The 12790-nt window shown below is 55.8% G+C and overlaps 1 protein-coding gene across 1 annotated transcript in view; it reads left to right on the forward strand.

Annotated features, from left to right (window-relative positions):
• Window positions 1-12790, forward strand: part of DNAH17 (dynein axonemal heavy chain 17) — a gene marked incomplete at its 5' end in the record, with an annotated part of 39448 nt that overhangs the window by 26167 nt on the left and 491 nt on the right. The window contains 23 exons of the mRNA XM_082492391.1: window positions 158-322; window positions 449-544; window positions 637-854; window positions 1101-1308; window positions 1621-1736; window positions 2079-2271; window positions 2387-2622; window positions 2918-3040; window positions 3801-4005; window positions 4541-4705; window positions 4847-4987; window positions 5131-5301; window positions 5485-5607; window positions 6283-6476; window positions 6607-6755; window positions 6913-7040; window positions 7386-7613; window positions 8178-8369; window positions 9045-9224; window positions 9568-9750; window positions 10796-10978; window positions 11241-11384; window positions 11923-12148. Of these exons, the coding sequence (XP_082348517.1) occupies window positions 158-322; window positions 449-544; window positions 637-854; window positions 1101-1308; window positions 1621-1736; window positions 2079-2271; window positions 2387-2622; window positions 2918-3040; window positions 3801-4005; window positions 4541-4705; window positions 4847-4987; window positions 5131-5301; window positions 5485-5607; window positions 6283-6476; window positions 6607-6755; window positions 6913-7040; window positions 7386-7613; window positions 8178-8369; window positions 9045-9224; window positions 9568-9750; window positions 10796-10978; window positions 11241-11384; window positions 11923-12148 (3967 nt within the window). The remainder of the gene's footprint in view (window positions 1-157; window positions 323-448; window positions 545-636; window positions 855-1100; window positions 1309-1620; window positions 1737-2078; window positions 2272-2386; window positions 2623-2917; window positions 3041-3800; window positions 4006-4540; window positions 4706-4846; window positions 4988-5130; window positions 5302-5484; window positions 5608-6282; window positions 6477-6606; window positions 6756-6912; window positions 7041-7385; window positions 7614-8177; window positions 8370-9044; window positions 9225-9567; window positions 9751-10795; window positions 10979-11240; window positions 11385-11922; window positions 12149-12790) is intronic.

The following is a 12790-nucleotide window of genomic DNA, read 5'->3' on the forward strand; positions in this document are numbered from 1 at the left end:
GCTGTGGGTCTGACGCGGGGGGCGAGAGAAGGCACATCCCCACAGGGTGGTCATGGTGGCTGCAAGGTCCCAACGCTGTACTGGGCCACTGCTGCGAGGCCAGGCAGGGCTCAGCAGGATCAACCCTCCGATCTGCTCCATTTCTCCCCCCATCAAGGTGGATGATCTGAAAGCCAAGCTGGCAGTCCAGGAGGAAGAGCTGAAGCAGAAGAACGAGGACGCTGATAAACTGATCCACGTGGTGGGTGTTGAGACAGAGAAGGTCAGCAGGGAGAAAGCCATCGCTGACGAGGAGGAGCTGAAGGTCCAGGCCATCAATACGGTGCGTAGTTCTGAGCCAGTGCCCACCACATTGGTGCCCACCATGTCAGGGTCCAACACGGAGAGAGCCACTGTGAGCACTGTCAGCTCTGGATGCTCACCCCCTCCCCTTCCCTTACCTCCCCAGAACGTGGCCGAGAAGCAGCGAGCCTGCGAGACCGACCTGGCGAAAGCAGAGCCAGCACTCATAGCTGCCCAGGAAGCCCTCAACACACTCAACAAGGTGGGCAATCTCTCCATGGGAAGCAGGTCCCGAGCCGGTGCTGGTGTCCCCACACTGGGGCAATGCTCAGCAGCCACATGGTCCCTTCCCAGAACAACCTGACAGAGCTGAAGTCCTTCGGGTCCCCACCCCAAGCGGTGGTGAACGTGACAGCAGCTGTGATGGTTCTGACGGCCCCGAAGGGCAAGATACCAAAGGATAAGAGTTGGAAGGCAGCAAAAGTCATGATGGGGAAAGTAGACACTTTCCTTGATGCCTTAAAGAAGTTTGACAAGGAGCACATCCCCGAGGCCTGTCTCAAGGCGTTTGAGTGAGTCCATGGCCAGTTCCTGCCCCCTTCCCAGACCCGTGCCGCAGGGCCACCCTGGGCAGGGTGTCCAGGAGAGACCCTCACCCAGCAAGCACAGTGGGGTTCGAGGGGCAGCAGTGGGATCCAGGCGTTTGCTCTGCTCTCCCACCCCGTCACCCATCAGCAGCCTGAGCCCCGGGAGGAGCAGGACGGGGCTGCTGGCAGCCGTGGCACGGTATCATAGCACGGCATGTTCTCCCATGCCAGGCCCTACCAGTCAGACCCCAGTTTTGATCCAGAGTTCATAAAGTCAAAGTCAACGGCCGCCGGAGGTCTGTGCTCCTGGTGCCTCAACATCGTTCGCTTCTACGAGGTGTTCTGCGAGGTGGAGCCCAAGAGGCTGGCACTGGAGGAGGCCAACGCTGAGCTGGCGGAGGCACAAGAAAAACTCAGTCGCATTAAGAACAAAATTGCGGTAAGTGTGTGTCCCCTTCGCAGCCCCCGGCCGGGGCTGGCTGCTGCAGCCAGCCGCTGTTTGCCTTGGCTGGCGCCCGCCGTGGCCCCATCACCTTCCTGCAATTCAGCTGTGGGCCAGGGCCAGAAGCCAAAAATGAGCAGAAAGATTCTTATAATTCACATCACCTGGAGCCCAGGTGCAAGAGCTGCATCGTCACAACCGGGGCTGCAGCAAAGCTCCTTTGGGTCCGCAGAGCTCTCTCCTGGCCCGGCAGCTTACTGCAGCTGCGCCGTGCGCGGGAGGTAACAGCAGATGTGTTGTCTTTTGAAGGAGCTGAATGCCAACCTGGCAGCTCTCACTGCAGAATTTGAGAAAGCTACAGCTGAAAAAATCAAATGTCAGCAGGAGGCTGATGCGACCAACAGAGTCATCACACTGGCAAACAGGTACCGTGCAAACGCTGGCTCCAGGCGCGCTGGGACCATCTGCTGCCCCCTGGCACTGCTTGGGGACAATGACACAGGGATCATGGAAGCATCAGAGACCCCCATCCCCTCCCCAAATTAAAAAATCCCAAGAGTGAATTGGGCCAGAAATGGGGGGGGAGGGGCAGAGGTGCAGCCGCGGAGCTGTGCACTGCGGGTGAGGGCAGCCTGAGCAGAGGTGGATTAATCCCATGGGCGTTTGGTGATGGACACCCTAGGGTATCACGGCCGAGTTGTCCTTATCCTGCACAGCACCAGCAGCGGCAGCACTACAGCAGCCACTGTCTCCTCTGACTCCCCCAGGCTCATTGGGGGCCTGGCATCCGAAAATGTCCGCTGGGCTGAGTCAGTGGAGATGCTCAGAGAGCAGGAGAAGACGCTGTGTGGAGACGTGCTGCTGGTCTCCGCCTTCGTGTCCTATGTCGGCTACTTCACCAAGAAGTACAGGGTCGAGCTGCTGGAGAAGCACTGGATCCCCTACCTCAGCGGGCTGGCGGTGAGTGGCCGCGTGTCCCATCCCCGGGTGCCTGCGGCGCCCTCCCCTATGCCCGCCAGCACTGAGGGCCTCCCGCTCCACCGCGGCCGGGTGCCCAACAGCCCCTCCCCGGCAGGTGCCCATCCCCATCACCTCAGGGCTGGACCCCCTCAGCCTCCTCACCGATGCTGCCGACGTGGCCGCCTGGAGCAACCAGGGGCTGCCCAGCGACCGCATGTCCACCGAGAATGCCACCATCCTCTGCAACACCCAGCGGTGGCCCCTGATTGTGGACGCCCAACTCCAGGGCATCAAGTGGATCAAGAACAAATACGGGGAGGAGCTACAGACTATCCGCCTGGGCCAGAGGAGGTGGGTTGGGAGCTGTGGGGCGGCCGCGGGCTCGGGCTGGAGCAGCCCCCCGTCCCCCGCCATGGGAGGGATGCGGGGCTCTGCAGGTCTGGGCACCCACGTCCCCATCAGACCCAGGGCCCCCGAGGGCCGCAGCGCTGATGGGGGCACCCGACATCCCCGTGGGCTCTGCGGGGGCTGTCAGGGTGCTGCAGGGGTCCCAGCGGGGCGCAGCAGCTGGAGGGCGTTCGCCTGAGCTCCCCGCAGCGCGCGCACACTCACCCCACGCCGCACCTCCCTCCCCTCTCGGCCGCAGCTATCTGGACACCATCGAGCGGGCGGTTTCCGAGGGACAAACATTGCTGATTGAGGATGTTGGTGAGACGGTGGAGCCGGTGCTGGACCACCTGCTGGGCAGGAACACCACCAAGAAGGGCAGGTCAGCTCCGCTGGTGCCTGGGAGTTTCACCTGCTCCGAGCAACCTCTGCTGCGCTGAAGTGCTGATTTATGTGCTTTTGCATGACAGCATCTGGGGCCCAATCCTTCCCCCGGCCTCTGGCCACATCCCCCAGTTTCCTCCAGTATTTCCCAGTGGGGACACTTGTAGCTGACGTGACCCCTTGGACTGTTCTGGTCAGCAGAGTCCAGTCCATGTAGTGGTTTAGGAGCACATTCCCTGGTGCACCTGCCATAAGATGAGATAAACCGTGAGGGTTTTCTTGGCAGACACAGAAGCTGTTCTGGGATGGGGCATTTGCTGACACTCCCCTGCCCCATGTCCCCTGCCCCACTCAGCGCTGCCAGCCCCACTGCAGGCAGTGCTTCCCACCCCAACCACCACCGACCTCCCCGGCCACCTCCCCGGGTCTGGCGAGGGTTGCTCCCCTGGGACCGCGAGGAGGAACCTGCACCGGCCTCCCCTCGCAGGACCCTTCCCCTTGTACCGTGGCACGGTGCAGCCGTGCAGCACGAGCCCAGGAGCCGTGGTGGGGCTGAGCGCAGGGCAGACTCCGGCTCCTCCTGCTCCTCTGCCTTTGCCCTGCCAGGGCTGTTCCGGCACCGCTGTCCTTGCTACGCCTTGTCCTGACCAGCGAAATACATCTCGAGCGGCCGGGAACAGCACGTGGGTTGAGGGTTTCTGTCCGTGATGACTTACTGCTAAGTGTACAGAAATTAATTTGTTTAATTAACGGAACAGATACATCAGGATAGGAGATAAAGAAGTGGAGTATCACCCGAGCTTCCGCCTGATTCTGCACACCAAATATTTCAATCCTCACTACAAGCCAGAGGTGCAGGCTCAGTGCACCCTGATCAACTTCTTGGTGACCCGGGAGGGACTGGAGGACCAGCTCCTGGCTGCTGTGGTGGCCAAAGAGCGGCCAGACCTGGAGACCCTGAAGGTAGGAACCTGGTTGCCTGCGAGGCGATGGCAGAGCGCCGTCCGGGGGGGCTGTGGTGGCTTTGCAGGCAGAGAGCAGTGAGATCTCACCCCCCTGAGCTGTTGCTTGTCGAGAGCCAAGCGAGTCCCGATCAGAGCCTGCCATCTGCGTGGGCAGCTCTGGGTCCACCGTTGCCCTGTGGAGCCTGGCGCTGCCGCGGGCGCGCTCACCACTGCTCCCTGCGGGTGACAGCCCGTATGGGGAGGGCCGTGCCCACCCTCCTCCTGCATCTGCGCTTCGGTGACAGCATGAAAAACTTGGCTGGTTTCTCAGAGACCTGCAGCTCAGCTGACAGGTACCTCAGCGTGTTGCCTGGGCTGCGTTCATAAAGGGAGAATTTATAATTAGTAGAAGCTAAAGCCAGCAGAACTGCTGATGGTCCACAGTCTGTTGCGTGCAGTTCGCTAGGGAGTGCCCAGTGTAAGTCACAGCCACTGATGCCAGAGTTTCACTACGGTCTCTTGAACAACGTCCCTCCGGGACACTGGTGTTGTAGGCAAACCTCACAAAGAGCCAGAACGAGTTCAAGATCAAGCTGAAGGAGCTGGAGGACTCCCTGCTGGCCCGGCTGTCTGCTGCCGGGGGGGAGTTCCTGGAGGACACGGCGCTGGTGGAGAACCTGGAAACAACAAAGCGCACAGCCATTGAAATTGAGGAAAAAGTAAGTGAGCTGCCCCGGAGCTGGTGCTGCGGTGTTGCGGGCAGTGGGAGAGCTCTGCTGGATCACACCAGGCACTCAGCGGGAGGTGGGGATGCTTCGGCATGCGCCATGATGATCGATAACACATTTCTGTGCACCAAGGTGAAAGAAGCTAAAACCACTGAAGTTCAAATAAACGTCGCTAGAGAAAACTACAGGCCAGCGGCAGAGCGAGCATCCCTGCTGTACTTCATCCTCAGTGACCTCAACAAGATCAACCCCATCTACCAGTTCTCTCTCAAGGTAGACGTGAAGCAAGGAGGGAGTTGGTTTGTACAGGCAGGACAGGGTCTGGGGGGTCTCGGAGATCCGGTGTTCCAGCATTGATGCCACTAACAAAGCACCCAGCAGCCCAGGTGCTGAGCTGCCACCCGCCTCTTCCTCAGGCGTTCAACACGGTCTTCGAGAAAGCCATTCAGCGCACGGCCCCCGCCGATGACATCAAGCAAAGGGTGATCAACCTGACGGATGAGATCACCTACTCGGTCTATATGTACACCGCACGGGGACTCTTTGAAAGAGACAAACTCATTTTCCTGGCCCAGGTTGCCTTCCAGGTAATGCGGGCAAATGTTTGGGGATTCTGTTGTATAATACTGTATGTGTGTTTATGTTGGTTTAGACAGGTTGTTCTCTTACTTCTGTGCTGTTGCTGGATGCTCAGTAGCTTCTTGCGCAGCCCCTCGTGCCGAGGCCGTGTGTGCCAAGGCGGTTGTGACGCTGCACTCTCACCTTGCCAGGTCTTGGCCATCAAGAAAGAGGTGAACCCAGCAGAGCTGGACTTTCTTCTGCGCTTCCCTTCCAAGGCCGGCGTTGCTTCCCCCGTAGACTTCCTGCAGCCCCAGGGCTGGGGTGGCATCAAGGTTGGTCCAAGCGGTTGCCTGCTGTGCCAAGGTGAGGCCAGCACGGCCCCCAGCACGGTGGGTACAGGGTCACCTGTAGGACCTGGGATGGTCTGCAGAGCCTCCCCGTCCCCTGCGGCTGGTGAGACCCAGCACATCCCAGCCCCTGGCAGGAGCTGTGGGATGGCAGCACGCCAGCAGCACAGGGGTCTGCAGTCAGCGCTGCGGCAGGTGGTGGGGTCAGCCATTCAGCCAACCCAGCGCCAGAGACAGCCCGTCCCACCGCTCCCCATCCCCTGCCCATCCCACTCACCCCGGGGCTGGGGGAAAGCCGAGGGGGGCTGCTCGCACCGGCAGGAGGATGTGTCAGTGTCCCCCGTGTGCCCGGCTCCTTGCCCGTGAGCTCAGGGGTGTCCGAGCGATGCCCCACCAGCCGTGCACAGCATCCCCATTTCACCAGGCATCCTAGACACCTCTGGGATGCCTTTGGGACCCCTGACATGGCTGTGCCCCGTGGAGGGCAGGTCTGGCAGCCTGCCTGGGCCGGTGGAGCAGGGCTCAGGACCCCTCAGGGCCTGGTTGTGGCATGGCACCGTCCCCGTATGTGCATGGCTCCATGGGGATCCCCCCGCCTGGGGGTCCCTGAGGGCCAGCAGAACCCAGGAGTGATTTCACCCTTCTCTGCGGGACCTGAAGGTACTCTCAGAGATGGAAGAGTTCAAGAACTTGGACAGTGACATCGAGGGCTCGGCCAAGCGATGGAAAAAGTTTGTGGAGTCCGAGGTGCCAGAGAAGGAGGTGTTCCCCAAGGAGTGGAAGAACAAGTCATCCCTGCAGAAGCTGTGCATGCTGCGGTGCATGCGGCCGGACAGGATGACCTATGCCATCAGGTGCGCCAGCACCTGCCTGGGTCACGCAGCACGGTGATCTCCCGGCAAGAGCCCTGTGGCATCACTGTGCCAGCTGTGCCCAGTGACCAAGTTTGTTCCAAATTCACATTATGGTTTTATTTTTCCATAGGAACTTTGTGGAAGAGAAGATGGGCAGCAAATATGTGGAAGGAAGGAGCATTGAGTTCTCCAAGGTGTACAAGGAGAGCAGCCCATCCACACCCCTGTTCTTCATTCTCTCCCCTGGCGTCGACCCGCTGAAAGACGTGGAGATCCTGGGTGAGCCGCTCCCCCTTCCTCAGCCAGCACCAGACCACGAGGGCTGTGAGGTGCTGCTGGTCGGGCCAGCGAACGGCCGGCGCTGCACAGCCCCATCTTCCTATCAGTACTAATGAAAAAGGCCCCTCACGCCGTGGCGGCTTCCTTCCCTCCCCAGGCAGAAAACTGAACTTCACCATCGACAACGGGAGAATCCACAACGTGTCGCTGGGGCAGGGCCAGGAGGCCGTGGCAGAACAGGCCCTGGAGGTGGCGGCCATGCAGGGGCACTGGGTCATCCTGCAGGTGGGTGGGGGGCACCGGGGGGCATGCAGCCCTGCTGGCTACTGGGCACACCGGGAAACAGAGAGAGGCCGCAGAGCAGGAGACTACCAACAGAGAGTGGGGGCCAAAAGCGTGGGAGGCTGTCCAAAGAGGATGGGGGCCCTGCAATGGGGCGCAGAGTTTTTCATGGTGTACCCCACATCAGGGCAGTGACACTGCCCGGGTCAGTCGGGCATCCCCAGCCCGAGCGGTGCCGTGCTGTGTGGCACCTGCTTTCTGCGGAGCCACAGTAGGAACCAGGGAGGAATAAGTGATTCCCGAGGTTGCCCTTCAGGCCAAGCAGTACAGGAGGGGTTCCTGTTGCAGAACATCCACCTGGTGGCCCGGTGGCTGCACACGCTGGAGAAGATGGTGGAGCAGTACAGCCTGGGCAGCCACGCCGACTACCGAGTGTTCATGAGTGCCGAGCCAGCCCCCACCCCCGAGGCACACATCATCCCGCAGGGACTGCTGGAAAACGCCATCAAAATCACCAACGAGCCACCGACGGGCATGTATGCAAACCTGCACAAAGCCCTCGACCTCTTCACCCAGGTACCCTCGCCGCACCGCTCTCCCTGCTGCGGTCACGCTGCGCACAGCCGGTTCCTTCCAATCATGTTGGCTCAGCCTCTCCAGCTCACCCCGTCCCTGGGGTCTCATGGGCTGAGCATCTTTGGGGGTGTCAGTGCAGACACAGACACTGCGCCAGGAGCCAGCCCACCCCCCAGCATGTCCTGCCGGGAGTGCCCAGAGCCCCCATGTGTCAGGACATGCTTTAGGGGTGACCAGAGCTGCCCCAGGGGTCCCAAACCAGGGAGGGTGCTGAACCGCTGGTGCCTTTCCCAAGTCGAGCTGCTGCAGCTTGGTGCCACAAACAAGCTGCCTTGACTGTCAGCGGGGGTGGGGTGGATTCCTCTTTTTTTAATAAGCAAATGAGTGCAAAAATTAACCAACGAGCACATCTTTAAAAGATAATTTTATGTTGGTTTTTTTTTTTTAACAAACAACTTCAGTTCTCCTTTGTCATCATCTGTTAATTTTCTCCAATAGAGTGATGGCCATAGCGACATTCACTCATTCGCATGCAAACCCACTCTCATTTTTATTCCACTACAGGACACATTAGAGATGTGCAGCAAAGAAATCGAGTTCAAATGCATCTTGTTTGCGCTCTGTTACTTCCACGCGGTGGTGGCTGAGCGGCGCAAGTTTGGCACTCAGGGCTGGAACAGACCTTACCCCTTCAACAATGGTGACCTGACCATATCTATCAATGTCCTGTACAACTACCTGGAGGCTCACCCCAAGGTAAGGGGCTTACAAAGTGACCCAACCTCAGCACAATACACACTATGACAATCAAACTTTTTTAAAAAATTCATCAGTTTGTTGCACAAATGCCTTCTCTTGAGGAAACAGTGTTGCCAGTAGTTCTTCCACTCCTCCCTGCGAGCTCTGGCAGGTGACGGTGCAGAGTCCTCAGCACGGCTGAGCCGGGTGGAAAGCAGGCGTCCAGCACCGGGCTGGGACGAGTGCCTGCTCCGGATCACGCCTCAGTGCTTTGTTGGGTTGGTTTTTTTAAATCACTTTCCACCCAAAAGGCAAAGCCTGCGCCGAGAAGGCAGGTGCAGCGAGTAGGATTGAGGGCCACCCTCGGGAGAGCCCTGCTGTCCCCGGCCTTACAGACATGATCAGTGTTGACCTGAATAAAGACGGGATGACGGGGGTTCAAAGTGTGGATGGCTGTGCCCATACCAGGACAAGGTGAAATCTGTGGGCGAACACAAGAGTCGCCTGAGAGAAGGTCCCCTGTTCTTGCTCCCCTCCACTCTGTCACCGAGCCTCTGTGGGTCCAGGGTCTGTCACTTCCCTGGATGCCATTGCTCCGTGGCCCCACAGCTCTGCAGCCATGTGCAGCTTCCCCAGGCTGCAGGAGACCCCTCAGGAGCCACAGAGAACCCCCTGCTGAGCCTCTCCTCGTAGGTACCATGGGACGATCTCCAGTACCTCTTTGGCGAAATCATGTACGGGGGGCACATCACAGACGACTGGGACCGCCGGCTCTGTCGGACCTACCTGAGCGAATACGTTCGTGCAGAGATGCTGGAAGGCGAAGTGTACTTAGCTCCAGGGTTTTTGATCCCTCCCAGCTTGGATTACAAGGTAAGAAAGATTAAAGTCGCAATTTGCTGTGGAAAAAAACACTGGTCTGGATAAATGTACACCAGTCAGAGTTAACTGATGCTAACTAAGGGGAAATGTAGGGGAAAAAAAAGTTTTAATCCCATGGAAACATGCAGAATCACCGCAAAACTAATTCCTGTGGCTGGGGTGGCAAGGGAAAAACTTAAGTAAGACCTGAGTAAAAAACCATCTTGAATAAGCAACGCCAGCTAGCTGAGAGGTACCACCACCAAGAAGCGATGACGTGTTTTCAAGGCTGAAGTGAAACTCACTCTTTTATACATATCTGTGAAACTAATGTCAGCACCTGCCCTGTGCTTAGGGTTACCACGAGTACATCGATGACAACCTGCCTCCCGAGAGCCCCTACTTGTACGGCCTCCACCCCAACGCAGAAATCGGCTTCCTGACTGTCACTTCGGACAGGCTTTTTCGGACAGTTTTGGAAATGCAGCCCAAAGAATCAGACGCTGGGGGAGGCTCAGGTGTCTCCCGAGAGGAGAAGGCAAGTTTTACACTAGACAATGAGAATTCAGGGACCAGGAGGGGACAAGGTGGGGAGGGCTGATATGGGCCCACACACAACAGACAGAAGAACATGACCTATAATAACTAACTGATTTTTGTCAGTGCAAGATAGTACAGAGATGTGACTCTAGCCCAGCTACAAGCTGTCAGCCTGGAGAAGGGGTTGCTAGCACAGAGCTCACAAGAAACACTGCAGTCTCTGCTCAGCCTGACACTGCTGGCAGGTTTTTATTGAAGTATATTTGCACTTAGTTTCTCTGGGCCCAGGCTCTGCTTTCCATTTCAGTAACTTTGCCAGTCTTTGGCATTGGTAACGTAATTGAACACCAGCAAGCGCTTCACCACTCTACAGCTGCTGAGAAGGCAGCACTGCAACTGCAGCCCATGGCAGCCCAAGTACTGCCCACAATCCCTATTTGTCCCAATCCCACGTGCAGCTCTCTCCCCTCTCCCCGGCTCTTGCACCAGTCCGGACCCCAGGCAGGCAGGCAGCCGTCACTGCTGCTCTCCTCCTGCACCTCCAAGAAACTCAAAGGGCAGAGAGAAGGGGCTGAAATGCTGCCCCAGCAGTTTCTTTGTGTTCACCCCATCCGAATCCACTGTGCAGTTCCAAAACTCAGCAGTGTTCAGAAAGGTTAGTCTCTGATGGGGGAAGATATGCACCAGGGGCAAAATGCAGCTCGCATGCTGCGTCCTCAACAGGAGCAGGTTAGTAATTTCCATTCATGAGGACAACTACCGAAAATACAGATTTATAAAAGTCCTCCCAACTCCCTGGATTTTACACTTGAATTTCACAGCCTCTGTGGCTTCAGTTCTTACCTTCTTGGCTATCAAAAAAAAAAAGAGCTGCAGCTTTTTAAGATCCAAGAGCAGTTAGTGGAGAACGGAGTATTAGTAACAGAGGAGGAAGCACAGGAAAACACTAAAGCAGAAAGAGAAAAATATTACTAAGTTAATTAACTGTTAACTCATGGCATTTTCCCTTAGATAAGAGCAGCTTTATGGCATATCCTTTCCAGGTGAAGTCAGTCCTAGACGAGATTATTGAGAGGCTGCCGGAGCCATTCAATATGGTGGAGATCATGGCGAAAGCGGTGGACAAGACCCCATATGTTGTAGTTGCCTTCCAGGAATGTGAAAGAATTAACATCTTGACCCATGAAATCAGGCGTTCTTTGAAAGAATTAGACTTGGGACTAAAGGTATGCACCAGGCAGCTGCCTAGAGAGCACCTCTCCCTACCAAATAATAACCTCCCGTGATTCGCAAAGGGCTGTTGCTCGTTTCAAACCTTGCCTTGTACAACGCGCTTGGCTACGCTTGCTGGCACTCTTACACGTCCCACTGTGCTGGGTAGGGCCAGACGGTATCAGCCTCCTCCTTCGTGAGGAGTTTGAGACCAAATACTTCCATCGGTCTTGCTTCCTTCAGACAGAACTGCCCAGACTTTTCTCTTTTTTAAAGGGAGAGCTAACAATTACATCAGATATGGAAGAGCTGGCAAATGCTCTCTTCTACGACAACGTTCCTGAATCCTGGACACGTTACGCCTACCCCTCTCTTCTCAGCTTAGGAGCCTGGTACGCAGACCTGCTCCTTCGGATTAGGGTGAGCACATTTCTTGTGAAAGTTAAAGCTTAGGGAGGCAGCAGATACCACAGAAGACCAGGAATCACCTCCATCAGTGTACAGTGGTTAAATGGTTTATTTTTCAATATTAATTTAAGCAGTTTGAAGTACCTGGAATGGCCTGTTACCCCAAGAATGAGAGCAGAATAAAAGGGTTCACCTCTAGAGCATATCACTGTTTCAAAAGAACATTAGCTAACCCCATCGTAGCTTTGTACGTTTCAGAAGAAAAAATATTTAATAAAACCATCTATTTAAAGTGTGGCTTTGTTAAAAAAATATTAGCAATATTTACTGCAATCCAAATGAACAGTTTAAGTTTCATTGCTGCAGTGGAATCTGCTATTTATTCATCACACACCACCTCCATCCTAGTCTCCCCCTCTGGAAGATTACCTGAAGCTCGTGTTAGGCACAGTGAAGCATCAGCTTCTTGTCACATCATGTCCCAAAGCAGGATTCTGCTGCTCGAAGGCCATGCTTCACTCTGAAGTACTTTGCTGTTTTTATTTTCCAGGAACTGGAAGTCTGGACAACAGACTTTGTGCTGCCTGCAACAGTGTGGCTGGCAGGATTCTTCAACCCCCAGTCCTTCCTCACTGCTATCATGCAGTCCATGGCCAGAAAAAACGAATGGCCACTGGACAAGATGTGTCTCTCAGTGGAAGTGACCAAGAAAAACCGTGAGGATATAACGGCTCCACCCAGAGAAGGTTCCTATGTGCATGGACTATTCATGGAAGGTAAAAGACTGCATCTTTTATGAGATGTTTCGGACACGGAGAAAGCACAGTTCAAGCCTTTAACATTCTTGCAAACAGAGCAGGTGTTAGTATTCACTGTCTTATTAGAATCTGTACGGCTTTTGCAAAAGCTCCAAGCAGCGGAGCCTTTATTCCACGCTAGTGTCGGAGACATGCCAGCTGAGGGCAGCACCCGGCCAGTTTACAAGCAGAGTTTCACAAACCAAAAACTGGTTTTGGAAATTCAGACGTCATATTGTGAACCTGAGGATTGGGCTGTCTGAAGCTACGTGGTTCTAGTGAATAAATGTATACAGCTCTTATTTGATGTGCAAGTAAGATAAATCAGGAGACTCAGGACCTAAAATAATTAATGCTAAAAAACAAGGGGGAAAGAGATGGCAGTGTCAGCAAAGCACCAAAGGGGTTCACTTAAACAAGAGCACAGACCACATAGGACAGCTTATTGTAGTTCCCACCGCGGCCAGGTTCTGCCTTCAGCTATGCAACTTTCACGCAAACCCATGCCGAAGGGATGAGTGGGGACAGAATTTATTTAGACATCCCACACACAGTAAGGCAAAATGCATTCATGAGTCACAGTGAGATGATAACATGTTAGACCTAATGACTACTAAGCCA

The sequence above is a fragment of the Vanellus vanellus genome, assembly GCF_965231255.1.
Source record: "Vanellus vanellus genome assembly, chromosome: 17".
In the NCBI taxonomy this organism is placed as follows: Eukaryota; Metazoa; Chordata; class Aves; order Charadriiformes; family Charadriidae; genus Vanellus; species Vanellus vanellus.